Consider the following 27,361-nt stretch of genomic DNA (forward strand, 5'->3'; position numbering starts at 1 on the left):
GCGTCGGATCTCAGGAGGATTGTGGGTAGACAGCGGAAGTAAGATGGCGGGGTTGTCCGAAAAAGGTAAGTGCCGTTTGTGTCTGAAATACCAGTGTAACTTCTCACAGACGTGGTTAATATGTGGAATGAATGATGTTATGATAAATATGAGTGGTTGGAGTTGAAGGACTGTGTTTATTTATGTTGGTGGGTTTAATGATGCAGTATTAGCGGAGCATCTAAACGCACCGGCCTCAGAGATATAACTAATGTTTACATGCAATTGTGTAAGTGTCAGCTCTTTTTATGTGCATATACTGATCGACGTATATGAATGATTATAGTGGCATATGTATTTTAACTGTAGCTGTTTGTAGGAAGTTTATGTCTGTTTATTGGAAGGTTTCATTCAGGTGGTTTTGTGGCAGGAGTGGGTGGTCTCTCCCCATATTTAACACATTTATAAATCCCATACGCTTTAGAGAACAGCAGAGCTCAGAGGTAACTTTTTGCTATAATCTGTTCTTTCATCTCAGACAGTCAGCTCTGATATTTACAGCGAGTTAAGGATTTAGGGATTATCAGAGTCTTATACCTGTAAACCTTACCCAATACACAGGAAATACACTCTGACATTATACATTCATTTAAAATACCTTCCTCTTGATCTTTACTGGCAGTGGAACACGTATAAAGTTAATTAATAACATATTAACGAACATCATTGTGTTATACAGTGCATAACAGATCATTAGTAAATGTGCAATCAGACAGTGAACTCAATAAATTAAATTATCATAAAACATTCGTATGAAATTTTCATGTGTACATGACCAACTGATCTGTTAAGTATTATTTAATGTTTGTTAATGATATATAAAAGTTATTATAAATTGCTACTGAGAATGATTTGATACTAGGGATGCATTGATATATCGGCTGCCGATATTTATCGGCCAATTATTGACCAAATTACAATCATCAGCATATCGGTAATAAGCATGAAAACACTGATATGAAGAACTGATGGTTTATTTATAATTATTTGGTAACACACTTTGTAAAAACTCTGTGAATTTTACTGCACAATCCAGAAATAATAAAAGTCATAATATTTAGAAGGGTTGGCACTCCTGAAAACATGTAATATTTCATTTTTATTCTTTCTCGTTTTCACATTAATGCGGAAAAAACACCATAAACGGATGTTACGGTTATGAACGTGGCGCTTAACTATTTGCAACATGATGAGGGAACCCATCCAAAACTTTTTGAAACCAGCAGACTTTGACTTTGAGATATTGGAAATTATATACTATTACAACTGGCAGTTGTGGTTGCCAGAATAATTATGAAAAAATACAGTAAAAATGTAAACAACTTTACAGAGCAACCTGTAAATTTAACAGTTTAAAACTGTTTTAATTTACATGACCACACTGGCACTGTAATTCTGTTATATTTACAGTAAACAAACGTCATAAACTTGATATTAACCCTCTGAAACTGTAAAAATCTGCTTTTTTACTTTATAAGGTATTGTTAATCACCGTAAAAATGACAGAAGAGCACATGATGACATGAAGTTCACCAATAGTGGCTCTTCCAGGAGCAATGACCAATAAACATGTAGAGACAGTGCTCAGTGTCACTCACACAAACACTAAACACCATCAGGGTAACACATGTGAAATATAAATAATGCAGTAAACATTAAGTAAACTACATTAAATATAAAACAGTACATCCCAATGTACGTAACTGATATTAAAAAGAAGAAACATAACTATTCCCATTAAATATAATGAAATATGATGGGTCATGCAGGGAATTGTGGGAACGCCTGATTATGTTTTTTACTGTAATTTTAACAATAATCTACTGTAAAAAGTAAATGTTCTCTTGTTAAACAATGTACATTTTTACCATTATACAGGACAATCATACTTTTTACATCTAAAAAATATAATTTTTACATTTTATTGTAAAAGCTACTGTATTGTCTTAAAATATATAAAAAAATGTACTGTATATTTTACAGTTAATACTGTTTAATCAATAAACATTTTTTTTCTGTAGCATTTTTACCATCTTTTACTGTTAAAACTGACATTTTTTACAGTGTATGCAGTATATTGGAAATTATTTATTGTAAGAACAGTAAAAAATCTTTTGTACCTCTTTATATATTTTTAACCATTCCTAAGTAAAACATTGAGCTAATGACAAAATTAAGTGGCAAAATATTGGTATCGTTATCGCTATCTGACTAGGCTGTAGTCGGCCAAAACTTGTCACATCGATGCATCCCTATTTGATACTGTTTTTTATGGTTATCATCACTGAATACATTTAAAAATGTCTTACTTTGCCACCATATTTTGTTTAGTGTTTTCTCTCTGATGGACGAGGACAAAGAAGGTTGATTTCATCCTGAAGTGGGACTCAGACAGCAGCATGGCAGATGAGAATGGTGAGTTGTTTTGGCTAAACAAATCATCTGCATCAACTTTGGTGATGTTAATGGGATGGTATTGGCGATGGTTAAAGTCTGATTTGCTCTCTCAGAATCATTCAGTCAGTGATAATCGGATGAGCGTTTTGTTTAAATGGGACATTGCGAGCATCAAAGCCTGTAACTAGTAGATATCTGTGGAGTGTAAATTATAGAAAGACAGTCACACATCTCTGCAAGCCGAGCTGTCCTCATGGTGAGATTAAAATAGACACAGGCAAATTAAAGCTGAAGTTTTTGAATCCATCTGTGAGGATGTATAATCAGTTGTTCTGCTCTTATTACTTTCAGTTTCAGGCCTTTGTTTACTAAAACAATGTGTCTTTTGTACATGACACAACAGTGCCTGGGCAGAGGATTAATTATTCTGAAGGATTAAACTAACATCTTTATACACCCATTTCTCCGGTCGATTCATAACAAGAACCATTAGAAAGAAAAGTTTTGCATTGCTCTTGTTTTGAAATGCATCATACATTATATAGTATTGTGTCCGCTCAGTGTGATGACAAATCAAAATCTTTGAACTTTCAGAGAAACCTGCTGTTGCTCCTCTGGTGTTTGTTTTCCAGAAAGATACAGCACAAAAGGTAAGAGTAAGACCAGTACATCTGTGCTTACTGCATGATTCAGTCCTGTATTGGCACTTAAATACTGATTCTCTCCCCAGAGGTCAGCAGAGGGATCCAGTACAGAGGATGAAGAGGGTGAGCTTTGAGTGTTTTTGCTGTCTACGGAAAACATTGATTTAAAGTGTGAGATATTTCTATGTCACTTTCAGCATCTTCAAAATACAATCTAGGTTGCTCTCTCTGTTTATTTATTTTTTTGTCCCAGACTCTGATAAAGAAGATGGCATTTCCTGCCCTGCTGCCAAGAGAGGAAGAACATCACCTTTAACACAGTTTCCACCGGCTTACTCTGGTAATCCAGAGATTTACATCTATAAAATAAGTGTGGTATAATGTAATTCCACTTCGCGTCAAGGGAGATAATGACCAACTAACTGTACATTATCCCCTTTCTTACATGACTGCTTACCAAATAAATAAATTAAAGGACAGGAAATATTGATTTAAGTTTGGAGATTGGTTACCTGGAACTGCAGTTATGCAGTTTAGTGGTCATTATATAAAAATATTTGACTGCAGAATGCCATAATTGACCAACTAGACCAACCATTCTAGAGCACCATGTAATCACAGATCTGGTGTGCGTTTTCCCAAAAGCATCATTAGCCAACTATCTTTGCAAGCAGGGCCGCTAATAAGGGGGGAAAGCTGGACCTTTTGTCCCAGGCTTGAATGGGGCCCAGAGGGGGAAAGGCTGTTCCATATTGTAAAGCGCATCTAAACGCGTTCAGCGGGAGACGCAAATATATACACGGAGACAGTGTACAACAGTGTGAGTCGTCGGGGTAGTGCACGTTGATGGAATAACTGTCCGCAGCCCCAACTGAATGGAACGCACCCATTTGCAGAGTGCCCATGTGAATATGTGCTCAAGCAGGTCGGGGGAACCTTGATGTAGAGGGAAACCCAACTATTGCAGCGCAATGCATCTGTCTCATTACACGGTGCGCACCGATTTTGTGTCTTCAGAAGCTTTCTCGCATTAAACGTCATTCTGGTGTATGTATAAGTGAGCTATTTTAATTTGATGTCCATTTGACCTCAGTAGAAGTTATTACTCCACCCGCTGCGTAACGTCTTTAACGACAGCTCCATATTGTTGAACCAACGTGGTTCAACCAACGTGGATGTGCGACATAATTACTACGGTTTCAGGAAACAGTCATGACTTAGCTAGTTAATTTCTCCAGCGATGCGTGATTAAACAGTGAGTTACGGCATTGTACGGGAAATGCACCCCTGTATGGTATATTAAGGGCTTCTTCCATTTACCCCTGTTTTGTGACACACTTTCTTTTCGTTGTAGTTTCTAAGAATAATGTTTTCATGACATCCAGTTTCTGTCAGTCACCAACTGCAAACTCAGACTCGGAACCTGGTAAGACTCAGATTTTCAATTGTAATTGGAAGTTACTTGTGCATGTCCTGCTGCTTTTATCATAAATAATCTTGTTTTCGTGGCTTTGCCTCTCTGTATTTGTTCTCTTGATCAGAGGAGAAGACGGTGGGGTTTCGTCTGAAGCCCCCGACTTTGATCCATGGCCAGGCTCCAAGTGCTGGTGAGTCAGTCTTCAAACATCTGCTGTTTTGGACAGACTGTTGATTAATGTCCAAGTGTTATGTTATCATGAGGCCACCATCTGAACTGTCAGGGCCTGATAGTTACAACCAGAGGGATTCATTTCTGTTGACCAGTCCTGCTGTGTTTTTAGCAATCATGTTTGATTGATTATTTCAGGTGTCCCGAGCCCTAAACCCAAAGAAGCTCAGCGCAGCATCCTGCGACCTTCAGTGCTGCAGGCCCCACTGACTCTCCCTCAGAGTGGTGAGTTCATGATGAATATCAACTCAAATACTGTAGATCATGTGAAAGAGATCAATAAGTTCAAATAAGGTTGGTAATAATCTTCAATTTTCCTTAGGTCTAGTGTTACAAAAGATCCCAAATTATTTCGAATTTGAATTAGATATTGAGCTCTTCAGCTCAATTTGTAGGCAAACCCAGAAGTCTAATTTGCCATGGGTTCTCTCTTTTTCTACAACATAAATTACAGTCATACCTCAAATGTGAATTTTAAGGCTGCAGTGTTTTGAAACAATTTATGTTAACGTGTTACTACATAAGGACTACAAATACCACACTCATGTGGGGGAACGTGCCTGACCAAATGAAAAACTGTAGTAGTTCTTATCAAGCAACTTGTTAGCAACATATTTTTTTAAAAACACAGCAGCTTCAAAATTCACGTTTGGGGTATGACTGTGCATAATTTATGTTGTAGAACAAAACGTCCAAATATCTTCAAGTAATGTTTACCACAGACCTTATTTTATTCATAAATCTAAAACTGCCATTCTAAAAAAAATCATAGGCTCGAAAATGGCTAATTCTCTTGTGGGTCTTTGAACTACAACCTGAACAGCTCTATTATCCAATTGTTATGTTCATGGCATTATGTGAGCACACCTGTGCTGCTCCGAATCTTGCTTTGATGTCAAATGCACACAGAAGTACTGCATGTCTCACTGTGGTAGACATCAACATGCCAGGGTGCCCTTTCAATGACAGCTGGCCTGAAAGGAGACATAAAATATGGCTATGCCAAGGAGAGTTTAACAACAAGGAGTTCATACTCTAAAGGCCTTTTTACACCAAACACGATGTGATTATGAGAGGTGATTTGCCCTCTAATGGCCCTTTCCCCCAGAAAATGAAGTGAATGTTCGCCGTTAGCATATTCAGCTAATTGACAAGCAATTTTACTCCGGTACGGTAGGTGGCTCAGTGCACCTTTGGGCTGGTCCACCCTCCGTCCATCACTGAATGAGAAGAAAAAACCATTGACAAGTTTGCAAAACAAACAAGAATTTTCTACAAGCTACAGCAGCGAAGTGTGTTGTTGATTTGCTCAGTGAGAAAGAAAACTTCCGAGACACTTCACAAACTATTTCAGTTTATCTGCTGGACAAGTTGACTGATAGTATCATCATGTATACACAGTCTGAGGGGTTATTAGAAAGAACTGAGTGTAAAGAATAATAATAACAGTTAAAAAATGTTATCATTTAGAACAATATTAATTATATGCCACTGTAATGCATACTGTATATACTTGTGTTAAGTGCATATGCTTAAAATCACTGCGTGATACAAGATGTCCACAACGAGGCTGCAGATGGCAGCTCTCCAATTCTTTTATTTATTTTTTTTGTCCTGTGTTTAGTAATTTTTTTCTATTCGCTTTTTAATTTTTATACTTTTTAAATTATCTCTGTCTTGTTGTTGTATTGTCTGTGCACTGGAAGCTTCTGTCACCAAGACAAATTCCTTGTATGTGTAAGCATACTTGGCAATAAAGCTCATTCTTCTGGTTCTAATGCACACTCATAATGAAATGCTTAAAACAAGTGTTTGAGTGTATCTTATTGCCATGTACATCTGTTATATTTAAATGCTCCAAGAGTGCAAGCAATAAAACAGATCTCACCCAACAAAACCCATCTTCAGTCTGACATGTTATTAAATACTTTAATGCTAATGACTAATAAAAATAGCACAGCAATAGCGATTTAGTTTTTGGTATTCAAAGGCATACAGAGTGCTCTGCAACTCACATCAATAGTATTAATATTTGGCGAAGAAAAACACTTATCCGTAAAGTTGTTTATTAAAAAAGGTTATACAAAGGCAAAGATGCCACGATATATTAAAGATAGAAAAGAACTCACGGAAGATTAAATGCAAAGGCAAAACAATGCAGCAATATGGAGTAAATTATGAAGAAAATCCACATAAGATCAGATCCCTTTTAAAGGGGATGCAAGGCAGTAATGCAGCAATATCATTTCATGTTTAAAGAACCCATGAGAATTTTTTGACATTTGAAGCAAATTAACTACACAACCTCACTGCTGGTTCAGGATTTCTTTCTCGAGTGTCTTCAGCGTTTAATGTCAGTGGCCAAAACCGCTTTCCTTGCTTTCTGCCACCAGTTGCTCTGGTTCTATTAACTGCAACAGCTTCCGACACGCGATCTAAAGCTTAAATATTATTGGTCAGGGCATTTCTTCGCCAGGTGAAAAAAAAAAAGCTTCGCTTTGTCATGCACGATTCGGCGCGAATGTTCGCTCTGGGTGAGTATGGCGTGTTAGGAATCTGTTGTTTTGATTCAAAATATTGATCGCGGTGAGAAATCATGCTGAAAATTTGTGTTTGGTGTTCAAAGGCCTGAAGTATGCAAAAAAGACATTGATGAATGTTTGCACTTATCAGTTCTCATTGGCCATTCTGAAGGTATAAGCTGAGACAAAGATTTTGTTAAAACCTTGGAATTACTTAACAATCCATATGTTACATCGCATGGATACTTATAAGTAGAGAAGAAAGTTAACATGTGATAAATAAAATACGTTCAGTTCAATGCTACACAGTTAACCAAAACCAAATTTAAATTGCGATATGGCCTAGTGTGATTTAAGATTCTTTATTGTAGAAGATCAGGAGCATCAGACTACATGTCAGAATGTGCTGTCTTGAGCTGCAGTCATCAAGTCAAATTGTAGTAGAGCTGAGTAAGTTCAGCCAGGATCGATGTCAGGCATCAAACTCTATCCGGGTCACGGCACCAAAACTGTTGGAAACTCTCAGAGAGGACCAGGAGACTCGGGTAAAGCTTCAGCAGGATTGTTTATTGTAGAAGATCAGGAGCATCAGTCTACACTTCAGAACGTGCTGTCTTTCACTGCAGTCATCAACTCAAATCGTAGTAGAGCTGAGTAAGTTCAGTCAGGATCGATGTCAGGTGTCAAACTCTATCCGGGTCATGACACCAAAACTGTTGGAAGCTCTCAGAGAGGACCAGGAGACTCGGGTAAAGCTTCGGCAGGATTCTTTATTGTAGAAGATCGGGAGGATCAGTCTACATGTCAGAAGGTGCTGTCTCGCGCTGCAGTCATCAAGTCTAATTTAGGGAGGCATACATTGTATTTTATTGGCATTCAGTGGGCAGTCCTTCCAGGTGGTAACAAAGTATTCAGGTGAACCTTAAACAAAGAATGCAGTTGAACCTGCCACAGACTGGGGTTTCTCCAGCCCTAATCCAATCAGTGTAACTATATCACTCAGATGACTTAATTTTCATACAAATAAGGAAGGGTCCACACTTATAGCAATGCATTTACATTTGTCTCAGACTTGATTGAATCATGAACAATGGCCACCAATTCACAGAATGGGGCTGTGGCACCTAGAGACATCAAAGACAAAATGTGATAGCCTTAGATAGCATGAGAAACAAGTTTCATTCACATACACTGTTGTTCAAGTTGACAAACAGGATGCAGCCATGTGTAGACGATCTCACAGAATCACGATACCAAATACCTTGAAAGCCCAGTGCAATGTGCACCACTTTAGTTTTTCATGTGATGTTTTATGAAAGACAGTAGACCACCTGATCTTACAGTGACACTTAAATTTGCTATCCCACAACACCCAGGGGTCTTGATACACCGGTGTTTTTAACTGTCTCAGTGGCTCGCAAACAGTGAACTACCCACACAAACTCCATCCATCTCGGGGTGTTTTGAGTTTGGTTTGCTATAAGTGCACAGTGCGTTTTTTTAATAATGTGCATTGAGAAAAATTGCTACGAGAAGTGCAAAAAGCCACACACCAACTTTCTTTAAAAAATAAAAAATTGATATTTATTTTCATTTTCCACATTGAATTGAATGGTACAGTAACCATGATTTGCTTTCCCCCACGATAAACGACTCCTTAAAGACAACCAATGTTGCAGACTGTATCTGTGTTTTAATGCAAAACTTGGGTTGTAATCATATTAAGGATTCCCGTCTTAGTTCTGGGTTTAAAGGAATTCTTGAAACGTAAATTTTTATAGTTTGGGCAATGTTTGAAATTACCGTACAGAGGATATTTTTCATCATTGCATTTTTGTTAAGTAACATTTAGAACTGGATAATAGAATTCAGGTACCTTGAAAGTGCTGGAAAAGTGCTTGAATTACACTTCAAAAGCTGAAACAGCTAAAATCTGTTGTTTAATCTCCCCATAGACACAAGCAACAGCAGATCAAATGGATTGAAAAACACCTCAGGAGCAGAATGGGACAGTAACTCCGAGGACTTGCCTGCTGGATCAGAGGATAATGATGTGTTATTGGTAAGGCATGACTGACTAGTGCTGTACTCCCATTGACACTTTTTAGCAAGACGTTCTTAAAATAATTGGTGTCAAGCACTATGACCAATGTAATGATAATATATCATTGGGGGGCAGTGGTGACTCAGCAGTTAAGGCTCTGGGTTACTGATCAGAAGGTTGGGAGTTCAAGCCCCAGCACTGCCAAGATGCCACTGTTGAGCCCTTGAGCAAGGCCCTTGACCCTATCTGTTCCAGGGGTGCCATATCATGGCTGACCCTGCACTCTGACCCCAGCTTAGCTGGGATATGTGGGGAAAAAAAGATGTGCATATGTATAATGTGTGATAAATTAATACAAATTAAAATTAAATAAAAAATTAAATGTCTGCGCCCTATAGAGGCTACATCAATTTTTCTTAACTGGTTTTGAGGACACAGATTTGACATTAGACATCAAGTTGTGACCAAACACAGTTCCTAGTTGCTAGTTTATTGAACAAATGTTTTTGTGAAACATGGAAGTTTGTTAATGTTACTAGGGCTGCAACTGCTAATCAAAAATCTGTAATTAAGATGAACAAATTTTATTAGCAATAAGTTGAAAATGTTGGCTGTGACTAGAAAAGCCTCCATTAGTGACATCACTTTACAGTATTGAAAAATGCATTTCTACTAAAATAGAGGCCACAGGGCAAGCTGTAGCAAAAAAAGTGCATGACCCAAGTTGTCCAAGTCATACTATATATGTATTTTATATCAAACACTTGTAACAGTGGTGTACCCAAACTACAATTTAAATACATTTTTCAATTTAACTGAAAAAAAAAAAAAAATGGTGGTTTATGGTTTAACCATCAAAATATATAGTCTTATCCCAGATAGTGACTAAAAACCACCAGTTACAAAAGTATGGAGGAATAAACCATTAAACAGTGAAAATAACAGGCTTAAAGTAAACTGAAACAATCACAAAAGTTGTAAGACAATGTGAATCAGAATGAGTTTTATTGCAAAGTATGCTTATACAGTGCATCCGGAAAGTATTCACAGCATCTCTGGAGAGATCTGTAAATGGCTGTGCACCGACACTCCCCATCCAACCTGATGGAGCTTAAGAGGTCCTGCAAAGAAGAATGGGAGAAACTGCCCAAAAATAGGTGTGCCAAGCTTGTAGCATCATACTCAAAAAGACTTGAGGCTGTAATTGGTGCCAAAGGTGCTTCAACAAAGTATTGAGCAAAGGCTGTGAATACCTATGTACATGTGATTTTTGTTTTTGTTTTTTTATTTTTAATAAATTTGCAAAGATTTCAAAAACTACTTTCACGTTGTCATTATGGGGTATTGTTTGTAGAATTTTGAGGAAAAAAATGAATTTAATCAATTTTGGAATAAGGCTGTAACATAACAAAATGTGGAAAAAGTGAAGCGCTGTGAATACTTTCTGGATGCACTGTACATACAAGGATTTTGTCTTGGTGACAGAAACTTCCAGTGCACAAGCAATAGAAAACAAGCTCCTTGATCTTCTCCTGTTCTCTCCACTGATCTTTTTTTCTTCTTCCCCTTTTTCTCCCAGTTTTGGAATGCCCAGTTCCCAATGTGCTTTTAAGTCCTCGTGATCGCGAAGTGATTCGCCTCAGTCCGGGTGTCGGAGGACGAATCGCAGTTGCTTCCGCATCTGAGACCATCAACCCGCGCATCTTATCACGTGGCTTGTTGAGCGCGTTGCCACGGAGATATAGCGCATGTGGAGGCTTCACGCCATCCACCGCGGCAACCGTGCTCAACTCACCGCAAGCCCCACCGAAAACAAACCACATTATAGCGACCACGAGGAGTTTACCCCATGTGACTCTACCCTCCCTAGCAACCGGGCCAATTTGGTTGCTTAGGAGACCTGGCCTGAGTCACTCAGCACGCCCTGGGATTCGAGCTAGCGAACTCCAGGGGTGGTAGCCAGCGTACTTTACCACTGAGCTACCCAGGCCCCCCTCTCCACTGATCTTAACAATCTGCCACCTTTTATCCTCTTCCACTCTTTCGGTCTCCACATCAAGTTAATTAAAGACAGGTGTTGGTAATTGTGCGAGTGCGATTCTCAGCACCGCCACACACTTATTGGAAAGTCCTGAGCACATGCTTGTCAGCCTGATGAAGAAAAGGGGAACAAAATAATTTTGACTAAAATAAGCAGTTTTATAAAATATTTGTTGTTTGATGTTAAATTTAGGTTTACCAAATTAACATATTCATTGATTATCAAAATAGATGAAGGCTGTCATCCGTCCACATTGGCATTGGCCTAATTTTACTAGCTTCTATAAAATAAATTTGCTACAAAATGTTGTAGTCCGATTGGACACACAGCCTGTGACATCAACAACAAATGATGTGGGAAACATCTGGATGTATTTGATCCATATTAGGTTTGATTACTTGTAGCACTTTTTTGTATTTTTCTAGCAGATAGCAATGCATGTCTGTTGATTACAACATTCTCATATGTGTTGTTAAACTCAAGTCATTTTTATTTGTATAGTGCTTTTCACAACACACATTGTTTCAAAGCAGCTTTACAGAAAAGCATGCTTTAACAGAAAATGAAACTGTAATATCTATAAAGTCTTAGATTCATCATTTTGTAATTGTAAATTGTGTATAAAAATAAATAATTAAATCGTTAAATAGTAATTGTATTTAGAACCCCAGTGATCAAGCCGAAGGTGACTGTGGCCAGGAACACAAAACTCCAAAAAATGTTGGTTAATGGAGAAAAATAACCTTGGGAGAAACCAGGCTCACTGTGGGGGCCAGTTCCCCTCTGGCTAAACAGCATGAATATAATGCCAATATTAGTTATTTATGTGCAGTGTAAGTCATGGTTTAAAATGAGTAAACTAAGGAAGTGTTAAGGGCCAGTATTTAAACAAAGATTTTGTATGAACTGTAAGATTAATGACTAATGTTTTTGAAGTTCATCCTGGATTAACTGCAGAAGTTCACATAGATGCATTGTCCTTTGTTAGTTGCATTTACATTTACATTTACATTTATTCATTTGGCAGACGCTTTTATCCAAAGCGACTTACAAGAGAGGAAAACATAAGCGAATCATCTTAGGAGACAGTGGTATGAAAAGTGCTGTATTACAAAGTATCACTAGCATCATAATAGTATTCAAAATAGAATAAAGTGCAACAGAAATTTTTTTTAATTTATTTATTTTTTAATGACTGGTTAAGTGCTCATGGAAAAGATGTGTTTTTAGTCGTTTTTTGAAGACAGAGAGTGAGTCAGCTTCACGGATGGAGTTGGGAAGGTCGTTCCACCAACGTGGTATGATGAAGCTGAAGGTCCGGGAAAGTGTTTTGGTGCCTCTTTGTGTTGGTACAACAGTAGTCCAGTCTAGTTATGACAAGTGACTGGACAAGCAGTTGTGTGGCATGTTCAGAGAGGAAGGGTCTTATCTTCCTGATATTGTAGAGTGTAAATCTACATGATCTTGCGGTCTTTGAGATGTGGTCTGTGAAATTTAGTCTGTTGTCGATGGTTACCCCTAGATTTCTGACCGATTTGGAAGGCGTTACTGTAGTTGCACCCAGCTGCGTGGTGATGTTGTGTTCAACATCAGGGTTGGCTGGAAAGACAAGGAGTTCAGTCTTGGCTGGGTTTAGTTGCAGGTGGTGCTCCTTCATCCAGGCCGAGATGTCCGCCAGGCAGGCAGAAATTCGAGCAGTCACTGTGGTGTCATTGGGCTGGAAAGACAAGTAGAGTTGCGTGTCATCAGCGTAACAGTGGTAAGAGAAACCATGTGCCTGAATGAAGGGTCCCAGTGATGTTGTGTATATAGAGAAGAGAAGTGGCCCAAGCACTGATCCCTGAGGTACCCCAGTAAGTAGCTGATGTGGTTTGGATACCTCACTTCTCCAGGCTACCTTGAAGGACCTTCCTGAGAGATAGGAATTAAACCAGTCAAGCACAGTTCCTGTGATGCCCAGCGAGGAGAGGGTAGAGAGTAAGATCTGATGGTTGACTGTGTCAAAGGCTGCAGAAAGGTCCAGCAGAATCAGGACTGATGATCTGGATTCAGCTTTCGCCCTTCTCAGCGACTCGGTGACAGACAGCAGGGCGGTCTCGGTGGAGTTTCCACTTTTAAAGCCTGACTGATTGTCATCCAGCAGCTTGTTCTGTGAGAGATAGGTAGAGATTTGATTGAAAACTGCCCTTTCAAGTGTTTTTGCCATGAATGGTATGAGAGAGACTGGTCTGTAGTGTTCTATTTGTGTGGGATTAAGTGCAGGTTTCTTCAGCAGCGGGGTTACTCGATCCTGCTTAAATGTAGTGGGAAAAGTGCCTGTAAGTAGAGAAGTTAATTATGTGTGTGAGTGCAGGTAGGATGGATGGAGAAATGGCCTGGAGAAGGTGAGAAGGAATGGGGTCAAGGGAACAGGTGGTGGGGTGGTTGGAGAGGAGGAGTTTAGAGACCTCAGTGTCAGTCAGAGGAGAGAACATAGAGACAGAAGAGTTGCATACAGGAGACAGGTGTTTGACAAGGTGTGGTGCTGAGAATGTATTGCTGATGGCTGCAACCTTATTAGTGAAAAATGTGGCGAAGACATCTGCTGTCAGTGATGTGTCAGGCGGTGGAGGGGGAGGGCAGAGAAGGGTGTTGAATGTTCTAAACAAGCTGCGAGTGTCTATGGTGCTGTTGATCTTGTTCTGGTAATAGGAGGTTTTTGCAGATTTAACATTATCTGAAAAAGTTGCAAGCAGGGACTGATATTTACCTAGATCTGCTGGATCTTTAGATTTCCGCCATCTCCTCTCAGCTGCCCTGAGGTCAGTCCGATGTTCACGAAGGACGTCAGACAGCCAGGGGCTGGGTGGTGTAGCACGTGCTGGCCTAGTGGGGATAGGACAGATGTTGTCTAGACAGGTTGTTAAAGTAGAGCTTAGTGTGTCTGTGGCAGTGTTTACATTAAGCGTGGTAAATACATTTTGTGTAGGAAGAGATGTAGAGACAGCAGTGGAAAGGCGAGAGGGTGAGAGAGAACGGAGGTTACGGTGAAAGGAAACCGATGGTGGAGTCTGTTTTAATGTAGATGGGAGTGTCATGTTGAATTGAACAAAGTAGTAATCAGAGACATGTAAAGGAGTAACAAGAATATTTGAGTTGGTACAGTTACGTGTAAAGATGAGGTCCAGCTGGTTGTCCGATCTGTGAGTTGCTGTGGTGTGTAGTTTTTCCAAGTCAAATGAGGCCAGGAGAGTATTCAATTCAGTGGCCTGGGGCTTGTCTTGGTGTATGTTGAAATCACCAAGAACCACAAGTGGCCTACCATCCTCCGGCAAGGAGGACAGCAGGACATCCAACTCCTCAAGAAAGTTTGTCAGCTGACCTGGAGGGCGATAGATTACAACAACATGGATTTTTGTGGGTTGCATTGTAGTAATGGCATGGAATTCAAAACTAGTATTGTTACATAGTGAAGAGTGTGGTGAAAAAGTCCAGTTGTTATGAATGAGCAAACCTGTTCCCTCACCCCTACCAGTGTGTCGAGGGGTGTGAGAGAAGGAGAAGTTGTTGGAGAGAGCAGCAGGTGTTGCTGTATCCTCTGGATGCATCCATGTTTCTGTCAGTGCCAGGATGCTGAGGGTGGACTGTGTGGCAAAGGCTGGAATGAAGTCAGCTTTGTTCACAGCTGACTGGCAGTTCCAGAGTCCCACTGAGAAAGAGAGCGGAGCAGGTGCTGAAGTGCAAAGTGGCCGTAGGTTGTGTGGGTTAGGTTTGGTCTTGCATCGATATCATGTAAACTGTCTGTAACAGATAACAGGGATGTGCTTGAAGGCATGTGTTATTCGTGAAGTAGACATGTTAGTATATAGAAGGAAAAGAGATACAATAACAAGATACTTAAGTGCTATGGTGAGTGGCGCCTTGTCGGTGTCTTTGCTCTGTGGACTCGCACAGGTAGACTCGCTGGTCTTTACACAAGTAGGTCTTCACACGAGGAGGGCTTTACACGAGGGCTACCACTTCCGCTGCCGCTTCCGCGTCAGCATTCGAGTCAAATAGATACGCGATGATAATGAGCCTTTCAATGAAAAAGGCAGGACACGCTTAATGCTACTTAGCACAACAAAGCTAGTCACGTGGTCGGCCGAAACTAAGGGTCGCGCGAGGTGACAAGTGCGACTTCCGTGCACTGCAAATAAATTATGCTGCACTTTAGCAATAAATAATACCCTTAAACAAGTGAAGCACTGTTTATAAACACTAAAAACCATGATAGTTTTACACACACACACTGGCCAATCAACGCTAAATCTAGCAGTGAATAACCTGGGACAAGTCAAAAACAATATAGCACACACACACACACACCAACCTTCGTATAAGCGACGCGGGTTCAAGACAGTGAACAAACGGCACAAGTCTAGCAATGAATACCACTCTTCAACAAAGTAAAACAATGAAATAAACACACTTACACGCAACTGCAGACTCCTGTAGATAGATTGCTTATCCTGGATGACTATGGATCCAACGGTTTAAATATCATTCCTTGATTGTTTCATAGTTGGCTTATGAAGGCTTTTGTTGGCAATTAATTGATAGTCTATGTATTGCATTTCAAGAGTGTAGTCCATCAATAGACAAAGGTGATGCAGGCAGAGATCAATGAGGTGCATCGCAGTTTAACCGGCAGGTCATTTTGGTGGGGCCCATCCTAAAGCCTTTAAGTCGCTCTGTTTAAGTGTGTCTGCTATATGCCTTAACTGTTAATTTAAATTTAACCCCCATTTTAAAGGTTGAAAAGCCTATTTATTTTGCACAGTTGTATGGTTGCATTTTATTTATTGCATTTAGGATTGTTTTTCACTGCTTTTCGGGACCTTATCAAAACAGGCCTGCAACCTATTTTGGGCCGCAAATCATCAGTTGAGAACTACTGATCTACATTATGCCAGCGTCAGCATACTTGAACTCAGCATATGCTACGGTCCAAAGGGCAAATGTGTCTAGTGTTATTTTACAAGGCTTTGGCTTCCAGAAAACCTGACATCTAAACATCTTGTATTGTTTTTGGCTGACCCAGTAAATGTGATGGGAGTGTTGAGAATACATGCAATCTGGCAACACATTTAGGATTGAATTGCCTTTTGTTCTGTCTCTTGAGGTGAAGAAATGCAGAAAAACCTGTGATGAACCCAAAGAACATGGTGCACCAATTGAGGCCACATTTGTATTTGGACAGAATATGAAGGACAGAGCAAAGGTTTGATTCATGTGATTGTTTAATTCCTTGAAATTTCCGCAAATCTGACATTTTGTTTGAACCTCCTGAGACCCGAGCGTGACTGCTGTGTGCATTTTCCATTCCCCTTTTTGATTTGTAACTAGTAACTCCTTATAAACATGCAAAAAAAAAGAAGAAAAAAAACAGTTTTCCTGAAAATATATGTCAACATATGTGGAAAGCGGGACAAAGTTGTGAAAATTTGAATAATACTATGCTATAGAAAGTTTTTTTTTTTTTAATCAAATGTTTAGTATGTTTCCAGGAGTATTGTTTTTTTTATGTTTTTGAAACATTATTCAGCTTTTGGATGAACCCATTGATTCTCAGTGTGATAAATATAGGATTTCAAAGGAAAAATAGCACTAAAGTACACAATAGTGTACATTGTGTTCAGCAGCGTGGTGTTTCGCGATAAATCGCTCAAATTTAAAAAAATGGCTTATTGGATGAAACTAGACACTAATCTTTTGACTCAGTCAGGTTTCAAAGTAAAAACGTATTTAGGTTTCTTACCAGATGTAGTTTTTTTTGCCATTTCTCCCAAAGACAAACTCCGCTCTGATCCGCACCATGTTGTTTTGTCACATGACGCCGTACATCGAAAATGTACTAACAACCCAGAGTCTTCCGAACTGAGATCAGTCGGTTTAAATGAATTTAAATTATGCGTTGCTTATAGCGAAGCCAAAATACAACATCCACGCTTGTGTACGCGGGGTTGCACATTCAAATTGTGTAGCTTTTAGTCGATGTAATGGACTAAAATACGACATAAAATACTTTCTGGAATAAGAATGTCACTACCCATAAAGCCCAAATTATACTTCGGTTTTGACACGAATGCAAGCATATGCGTACAGTCTAACGCTCAGCCTTTGAAAGTATACTCCAGTTGACTGCGTGTGCATACTCAGGCGGTTGATTCTTGCATGCTGCGACTGCTATGAGATGCTGGACTATTTCTCTTTAGGAGTCTAGATCCATAAAGATGTCTTTATAGTCTTTCAGACTCGAGTTATACAAATGATTTCATGGTATATTTTATTATTCTTATTGCGAATCTCTGTAATTACTTAAAAGTAAATCATATATTGTAGTAGTTTTCCTATTTGAAATGAGATTTGTTTTTGTTCTGCAGGTGGGTAAACCTTGTGACTCGACTGAGAGTGAAAATGCAGAAAATTCAGAGGAAACAAATTACTTCTTACAGTACATCAGTTCCAGGTAATGCAGTTCAAATGTTTATGTTTGTTTAAAGACATTTTTATAGGTCTCCTCAGGCATAAACCTGTAACAATTCTTGGCACAAATATTGTTTCTTGTAGCGAACAGAAAGCTGACAACAGCAATGCCAACAGTGCGAAGTTTGTGTTTGGACAGAACATGTCAGAACGTGTCTTGGTAAAACAGTAAATTCTTTACTAAACCTTACTTAAAGTGTTTGCCAGAATTTGGCCAGCTCAAGCAAATTATAGATCACAGTTCCAGACCTTGACTATAAGCTCAATCCCACCTTCATCTAATGACTACAGGCACTGCCGAAATGTAGTACTGAACCAGCCGGCGACAGCTGCGATTCACAGCCAGAGATCGGCTTGTTCAGCCAGCTTTCCTCCTCACAAGATCACAACCTGGAGAAGAGTACGTATTTTAAACCTTGTAAACAAAAACAAACCTAAGATTGAGCTACGAAGCGATGAGTTTCCAGTGCCATGTAATTTTTCTGTCCTCACTTCAAGTGACATAACGCACAAAGCAACAGAATTACAGCCAAACAGAAGACATTTCATGTTTAATATTCAGTTGTGAGGCTTGATATAATTTTGGGTAAACTATCCTTTAAGACATACGTAAAGTTTGCACTGCAGTTTGTAAATTATTCTCTAATGTGCTGCAGGTGACAGCACAAAAGAATCTCTGGAGGAGTCTGCGGCACGACATGAAGCGCACAAAACCCAGAAGTGTTTATTAGAACAAGTGGAGGTCAGGACAGGAGAGGAGTCTGAGAGCAATGTGCTACAGGTAAGTGCAGCCCTCAGATCAATACATATGAGCATGATAAAGAAACATGAGATATTGATGCTGTGGTGTTGTGTTTGTGTTGTTTTCAGATGCAGTGCAAGTTGTTTGTGTTTGATATGGTCTCCCAGTCATGGGTGGAGAGAGGATGTGGAGTGCTAAGGCTGAATGATATGGCATCTGGTGATGACGGCACCTTACAGTCCAGACTGGGTAATGTAGTACTGATCTGTAACAGGCCTGGGTTATCTATGCTTGCTCAAAGTCACTCATAACTGTGGTTTTCATGTCTTCATGAAGAAGTCATTTTGCATTATTTAGTAACATGGACCAGTGGTCAACCCATATAGGTTTTTCATTGGCTATTAATATTATAGAATTATTGGTGTGGCAAATTAAAGAAGGGTTGGCGAATGACCATTATATATTTAATGTAATTCAATTATAACAAATAAAATGTACGCAAATTTGCTGAAATTAAATGTAAACACTTATTTTACTCAATATTTACTGAACATTCACAAAAAACAAAACAAAAACAGTTTTGAAAATGTCACAAGGGGGAGCTAATACTCCTGTTGACCCTTAAATGCATTGGAATTTAACCAAACACTCTTACTTAGTCAGGTCTTAAGAGGCCCGACACGTATACCTATCACAAATGAAATAAAATGCCCAGATAGTGTGTAGAATTTTCAAACTATTTTCAAGATAATAATAAAAATAATAGAATAAAACATATTTTGATGTTTTATGTCAAACACATATTGAGCTACACAAGGCATTTAATGAGTCTAAATAGATGCACAACTTACATTATTTCAGTAGTACACCCAAATGACAATAGCCATACCATACTGTTCATTAGTTGTACTTGCTACAGTGGCAAGAAAAAGTATGTAAACCCTTTGGAATTAGTTTGTTTTCTGAATTGGATACAAAATGTGATCTCATCTTCATCAAAGTCACAACTATAGACAAACACAATGCCCCGAAGCAGCAAAGCAGCCCCAAATCATGATGCTCCCTCCGTTGGGATGATGTTTTCATGTTGGTATGTGATGCCCTTTTTACGCCATTCATTGTGGTACATGTTCTTCCCAAACAATTCAACCTTCGTTTCATCAGTCTACAAAACAGTTTCCCAGTAGCTTTGTGGAGTGTCAAGAGGGTCTTTGGCAAACTTCAGGCAAACTTCATGCCTGTTTAATGTTTTCTGTATATTAGACTCATGAACAGAGATGTTAACCAGTTCCATTGACTCCTTCAAGCTTTTAGCTGTCACTCTAGGGTTCTTTTTTACCTCATTGAGCATTCTGCGGTGTGCCCTTTGAGTCATCTTGGCTGGACGGCCACTTCTAGGGAGAGTATTTGTCTAACTGTCAACAGGTGAAAATCTAAGGTTTTCGAGATAACTTTGTAACCCTATCCAGTTTTATGCAAAGCAACAAGTCTTGATTCTAGGGCTTCTGGGCTCTCTTTTTTTGTGAGGCATGGTCCACATCAGCAGATGCTTCTTGTGAATAGCAAACTCAAAATATTTGAGTGCTTTTTATAAGTCAAAGCTCCAATCTAACCCACACCTCCAATCTCATTTCATTAACTGGATGCCAGGTTTGCCAACTCGTGACTCTAATTAGCTTTTGTTGACATCATTAGCCTAGGGGTTCACTTACTGTTTTCACAGCACTGTGAATGTTTAATGGGATTTGTTCAATACGGACATAATTGTTTGTGTGTTGTTGGCTTAAGCACATGGTGTTTGTCTATACTTGTGACTTTGATGAAGATGAGATCACTTTTTATGACCAAAAACCAGCTAATTCCAAAGGGTTCACATACTTTTTTTTGTCACTGTATAGATCACTTCCATGTTGTTTCTTCATCAACAGCAATGTCAAATGTAAATCAATCTGTGAAACAACAACGCCACCTTGAGTAACAAGTACCATATGTAATATGTATGTGTACACACATATGGGATACTGATAATTCACCATTGTTGCAGAGAAAAACAATATATATATATATATATATATATATATATATATATAGTATTTATTTTTATGAATATAGTACTCATTTCATGACTGGTATACGTCTTTCATCACGTAAATTCTTTATTTTACAAATATTTGCAAGGCATTTTGTGTATCAATCTGTGAAACATGCTTTTCAGATATGGGTCCCCATGAAAATGACTTGACATTTTTCTTATCTGTGTTGACATATTTCCTATATATTTAAACAGGAAATTTGGGTGAGACATATCAAAGGGATCATCCCCTTTGTTAAGAGCCATTAGCCTTTATTTTACATCACAGGTGTGAACCATTATATTTTACTTACTATTGCTAGTGGGTTGCAGGTGGTATAAGGAGGAGGGGCATTCTCATTTTAGAGAGCATTTTGTTAGACCAAAATATATATACATTATATGCCCATGAGTGCAAGAAGAGGCATTGATATTTTTGGTACATTTCCCAGAAGACAGAAGTTTATTTTGCCAACTTTTACGAGTAGGCTAGCATGTAAATGTCTTCAAAGTTAACAGACATGGATTAAAAGCCACAAAACACCAGTTTTAATTTCATTTAAATCGAACATAGAGTTTTTGTTTTAAGAGTTTCTGTTAACTGCGAGCTGACCCTGGTGTTGGTTTGTGTGTTGCAGTCATGAGGACTCAGGGAAGTCTTCGAGTGATCCTCAACACAAAACTTTGGCCTCAGATGCAGGTGGATAAAGCCAGTGAGAAGAGTCTCAGAATAACAGCTATGGACACAGAGGAGCAGGGGGTCAAAGTCTTCCACATTTCTGTAAGATTGCACTGAACTGATTGGTTGAGCTTGTTGTCACAGTTAACTACTTCCCTGCCACAGACCTGAGTCGTAAAGACGGACTGTGAACATTGTTCTTGTTTTAGTCTTATGTGGTCTAATCTCTTGTCTCAGTCCAGCTCTAAGGATGCTGCCCAGTTGTTTGCAGCCCTGCATCATCGTATCCTGGCACTGCGGAACATCGGTGTGCAGGAGTCTGACACCCCGCCAGCTCTTCCTTGGGGAGAGATCATCCACTTCAGCGATGATGACGAGTCCCGCACACCTCCTGCAGTAGTTACACTTGCATCAGGTAATCTTTCATCCCAAAGCAAGAAATAAGTGCTTTCAGTGTATTGTTTGTAGTAGGGCTGCACAATGAATCAAAATAAAATTTAAATCGGTATATAACCTTGTGCGATTATTAACAACCTGTTAACATTCCAGAGCATCCACACTCTGAAGCTTTCTTTGTTTACGTTTGTTCAAGATACTTTATAGTTGTACAAGAACGTAATTCATTTTGACAGACCATATATCATTTGAAAGATCTAAGCCTCAGGCATGGATGTTTTACACTAGAAGTGTTACTGACAGAGTGATTTATTAATTTATGTCAATATGTCAAAATATCAAAGCGAGAGTTATGAAAATGAAACCGTTAAAAAGATGTACATACTTAGTGAACGATGTAAACTCCCATTGATTTGTCCCTAGCAGGCTTCAGTGAACAAAATCCAATTGAACATTTAGTCCAAAAGTGTGCACATTTACAGAAATATGCATGGATTCTTATATTTACAACTACTACTACTACATTTTTTTTTTTTTCCAGAATGTGTTTAAAATGTTTTTAATTTTTTGTATTTAAAGTATTATGTGAAAATTGTTTAGCGGTGTTACTAAATTCACCATGAACTGTGAAATACAGAAACGTATGTAGAAAGAAATTGTTTTTAAATACATTTGTATTATCCAATTGGGATATATTTAAAAACAAAATATCAGATGTGAATTTACATTTTGCCCTAAAAATTAAAATAAAAAGTCTTCAATTTTGTCACCAATTATTAAGTCTTGTGGAGTGACTCACAAGTCCATTTCTAATTGGGTAATCGTTTATAGATGTTTAAAAATGTAAGTAAATAAGATATTTTCAAGCTTTTTAGTTGAGAAGAGATAAAATAGATAAAAATATAAAATATTGATTTATTTTCAGAAGTAATAAGCATAAAATAACTTTAAACTTTACTTATTTGTGAGGATGCTAGAATATGGATGTCTTACTGTAACTGTATAGCCTAATGCCATGTTAAGTCCTACTTCATCTAAACTATTTTAAACAGCATTCAGCAAATTCTTTTATAATTGTTATGCATGTTGCTTTTATGATATGGAAGTATATTAATGACAAATGTCTTTAGCACACTGAATTGCAGAAATTGAAAAATACATGCATTGCATTAACAGTGCTTGCATTTTGGGGTATGCAATTTTATATGGTTGTATATTAAAGCTGAATATTTCAATTGAAAACATTTAGTAAATATTCAATAATACATTTTCACCTTCCAAATTTCAGTTCTAAAATACACCGATCAGGCACAACATTAAAACCACCTGCCTAATATTGTGTAGGTCCCCCTCGTGCCGCCAAAACAGTGCCAACCCGCATCTCAGAATAGCATTCTGAGATTATATTCTTCTCATCACAATTGTACAGAAAAATTTTTGTGTGTGAAAATCCCAGCAAATCAGCAGTTACAGAAATACTCAAACCAGCCCGTCTGGCACCAACAATCATCCATGCGATTATCTAAACAGCCAGTCGTGTGGCAGTAGTGCAGTGCATAAAATCATGCAGATATGGGTCAGGAGCTTCAGTTAATGTTCACATCAACCATCAGGATGGGGGAAAAAAAATTTGAGCTCGGTCTGTTGGTGCCAGGTGGGCTGGTTTGAGTATTTCTGTAACTGCTGATCTCCTGGGATTTTCACGCACAACAGTCTCTAGAGTTTACAAAGAATGGTGCCAAAAACAAAAAACATCCATTGAGCAGCAGTTCTGTGGATGGAAACGCCTTGTTGATGAGAGAGGTCAACAGAGAATGGCCAGACTGGTTCAAACTGACAAAGTCTATGGTGACTCAGATAACCGCTCTGTACAATTGTGATGAGAAGAATATAATCTCAGAATGCTATTCTGAGATGTGGTTTGGTGCTGTTTTGGCGGCACGAGGGGGACCTACACAATATTAGGCAGGTGATTTTAATGTTGTGACTGAACGGGGTATATATATTTGAAATTTCATCTTTATTATTCAACAGGCTACATTAGTTCTTTATATTTTAACAAATTTGCGTGGTTTAAATTCAGTTGGGAGTTCAACCTCCTATAGCAGTAACAGGATGTTCAAGGTTGAATTTCCAACCGAATATGAACCACTGAAATGTTAGAGGTAAATTTGCAAAGCAAAATATAATTGACCAAATATTACCTATATATTTTGGAACAACTTTGGAAGGTAATAATTTATTTAATTTTTAATAATGAAAATTTGTGTGGCTTTTTTATTTTTTATTTTATTAAAATATACACAGCTTAAATATACAGCCTTATGAAATTGCATTCCCAAAATATGTATGTACTGTTAATGCAATGGTTTTATTTTTCAATTAGTGCAATTAAGTGAGCTTATTGTTTCAAAGACATTTGTCATTGATATGCTTCCATATTATGTCCCCATTAATAGAAAGACTAAAGGGAATATTTGTACTTTAAAAAAGAATCATTTGTCACACCGCAGGACCAAATTTAAGTTTTAATTGAAATAAAAACATAGACTTTCCCTTTACAAATATATAAAGTTTAACCAAAAATCTTGATGTTAAAAAAAGTTCATGTCCCAGTCCATTTGTCAACTACCCAGTTGTCTGTCTAATCTGTTGTGTGTTTATTTTTCATCAGGTAATCCAGAGGCAGGTGTGTATCCATCCACAGGGGACACATAGTGCTGAACCTGCTGCTGATATCAAGCTCACAATGCCTCACTGCAGTCCTCTAATTACTATGCAGATGTTTCTCTCTAAACTCAGTCCTTGGGTATACTGTAGTCATGTGCTTTTTAGTTTATACATTTTATTTATTTTAAGAACTGGACACGTAACACTCTCAACGTCATCATATTGATGAGAACAAGAGGCTCTTAGTTTTAGTTCAAGTGAACAGTTATCATTCGAAATGCGAGCAGTCTATGTGAGGTTTGATTATTCATGAAAAAAATATGGATGTGTATTTATCCATCTAATCTTTCATCAATGTTCTGTTCAGTTCCACCTGCACCGTTAAAATCCTTCCTTACACCTCATCAAGCTAAAGCTGCACTGCATTAGATCTTACACATAATATCTCAGAACTACTTCGTATAAATCATAAGATCCGTAAGTCACGTTTATATTACTCTGTAGCTTACTTGTGTGGCACTGTAGAATAGTACGAATTTAAACGTATATCATACACATGAAACTGCTCTTTCCTTGAGCTCTATAAATAGTTCTGAAACAGAAACCTTCACAATGCAGCTCTAAATTGAGGTAGAACTCATTTAGTTCACATTTGTTCAGTCTCTTTAACTTCCGCTGCACGTCTGATATTTTTGCGCTTGTACCTCTAACTTGGACTCTTAGTGTAAATGGTGATTATTTGAGCAGTGAACCTCATGTGAAGGCCTCATCTCTAGACAAAAGGAACAGTTGTACAATGTTGTAAGCTTACAGTACTGTGAATTATCGTCCACTCTTGAAACACGGTAAATGCAATAGTACCTTTTCTCACACACAATATTTTTATTAACATTGTTCTGTATATCAGAGTTATTATTGTACATAGTTTAGGATACAAGCTTTTATAGCAAAATGTCTTATTATAGACATTTATTCTTATCGTAAAAAAAATAGCTTCCATATTGTGTTACTATTTTAGTACTATGTTTGCATTACAGGTTTGTTTGTGTGGTGGACATGTGGTTTTTTAATCCAGGAGCTTTTGTCATTAGATCAGCAAAATGTAGACTCTATGCTTGTTTCTCACTGTATTGACAGGAATTTTGTGAACAACATTACAGATTTTTAGGTTGAGCAATATTTTCTGGAAAAGAGCTGAATCACAGTTGTGATTATGCAGTTTTACAATTGGTCTATTAGGATAAATCTCATATTTCACCCCAAAATGAAATTATTATTTTTTTTAAGTTTTATTAGTGTTACTTTAATTATTTGAAAGGAAATAATATGTAAATCAGCCTATTTTTGTTCAAAGATTCTTTTAAAAATTCACAATTTCGTGATTATTAACATACACAATTTCTTTGTGAGAATCACCCATTATACTGTTTCAAGATTTCTCGGAAGAAACTAAACCAAGTTCATCTTCATTTATTGAAGGAATCAGACATCACTCGTGAGGCACATTACTGCCAAACAACTAACACATTTAAAAACTCTGTGACTCGCGCAATGAAGTCAAAAAAGGGCTTTCCCCCACTGACTATGAATGCTGCTGTATATGCCCAATACACTGGCAGTGATTGGTACTCATTTGTAGCATATTTTAATAATACAAAATGTGACATTGGAAAACAATGCTTTGTAGATGGTTAGCTTTGTGCGACTGTTTCTATTCATGCAACCGGAAATGTGTTTAAAGCAGATGAATACTCAATGTAGATTGAGGGATACTTTGTAAAGCTGAAGAGCAGGATGTGCAGCATCTGACCATGTGAAAAAGACTAAAGAAGAAAGAGTTGAAATGAATATGCTTCAGTCACGTGTAGCTGTTTTTCACCTAAATGTGTTCAAACCAGTGGAACAGGTTACCTTAGTAGTTTTATAGTTGTATACTCTCTAAAAAACTGTTCATGTGAAAACATATATTTTAATTAAAATATTGTAAAATAAATAAAATTAGAGATATATGTAGATATGCTAATAGATTTGTCACAGATTTAGCAAGGAGCTCATAAACAAAATAATATTTCTATTCCATTTTCCATTGATTTTAGTGTTTTGTTTTATTTTTTAAACCAACAACAGCACCTAATTATTGTTGTTTTGTGGGTCACATTTTTGAGGGCCACTTTATGCCCATAAAGGGTTTCTATAGTTAGATGTTTCCCATCAGTATGAAAGCATGTAAACTAGCAGGGCTAAAGGTTTACAAAATGGATGTTTGCTTAGTAAGAGTTGATTGCTGTAAATGTTTACATTCAGTGTGTTGCAGCACGTGTACTGTAGGGGACACTCCTGGTCTTTTTTTTTTTTGGGTTGTTTGTATAGACCTCAGAGAGACTGTGAACACATCGGTGCTATTTCTGGTCCAAACCCACTCAATTGCACTAGTCTTGTGGTTTTAATATACAATTTCATTCTGATGGAAGTGTTTTAGAGATGATTCAGAAGGGCTAGGCTGCTATTGGACTCAAGCATCTGTTGACTTCACTTGGATAATTACTGTTTTTTTTTTTTTTTCTAATCATAATTTGGAAAAGTTTAATGATTGTAAAATGTTGTTACCAGTGTGGTTTTCCATGAACCATGTGGCAAGTTTAACCATTGTAAAACCAAAACCTGGAATATGCACATAATCTTGTACGTTTCTCCCCAACTTTACCTATCCAGCATCTCAGTTGTATTTAGTTTTGAAGGATCTCTCTCCGAAGTCTATACTGTGTTTATGTTTGCAGATACAAATGGTTTAAACACTTCTTACTATTCCACCCCTCACATACTGTATAATGGTTTTACACTGAAACCTGTTGCTGCTTTTAAAAGTCAAATTCTCCTGCCACGTGAAAGCCTACATAGCCTTTGCATTTAAATCATACTGTTTCATAAAGTTTCCTTTCGCATTTGTCTGCACTCTCTAGA

At 37.9% G+C, this 27,361-nt stretch overlaps 1 protein-coding gene across 2 annotated transcripts; it reads left to right on the forward strand.

Moving 5' to 3' along the window:
- Positions 1–27,348, forward strand: LOC127425782 (ran-binding protein 3-like). Of its 2 annotated transcripts, XM_051672030.1 has the most exons (18): positions 1–65; positions 2,371–2,454; positions 3,031–3,086; positions 3,167–3,203; positions 3,334–3,420; positions 4,435–4,506; positions 4,622–4,687; positions 4,867–4,953; positions 9,206–9,312; positions 16,479–16,577; positions 17,740–17,825; positions 17,927–18,002; positions 18,134–18,242; positions 18,499–18,623; positions 18,713–18,833; positions 21,294–21,436; positions 21,572–21,749; positions 24,405–27,348. In XM_051672030.1, exons 2-18 carry the CDS (start codon positions 2,439–2,441, stop codon positions 24,446–24,448), a joined length of 1,509 nt encoding a protein of 502 aa, XP_051527990.1. In that variant the 5' UTR covers positions 1–65; positions 2,371–2,438; the 3' UTR covers positions 24,449–27,348. The 2 variants fall into 2 exon arrangements, with proteins under 2 accessions (XP_051527990.1, XP_051527991.1); XM_051672031.1 differs by lacking the exon at positions 16,479–16,577.
- The last annotated feature ends 13 nt before the right edge of the window (positions 27,349–27,361 follow it).

The sequence above is a fragment of the Myxocyprinus asiaticus genome, chromosome 35 (assembly GCF_019703515.2).
Source record: "Myxocyprinus asiaticus isolate MX2 ecotype Aquarium Trade chromosome 35, UBuf_Myxa_2, whole genome shotgun sequence".
Lineage (NCBI taxonomy): Eukaryota > Metazoa > Chordata > Actinopteri > Cypriniformes > Catostomidae > Myxocyprinus > Myxocyprinus asiaticus.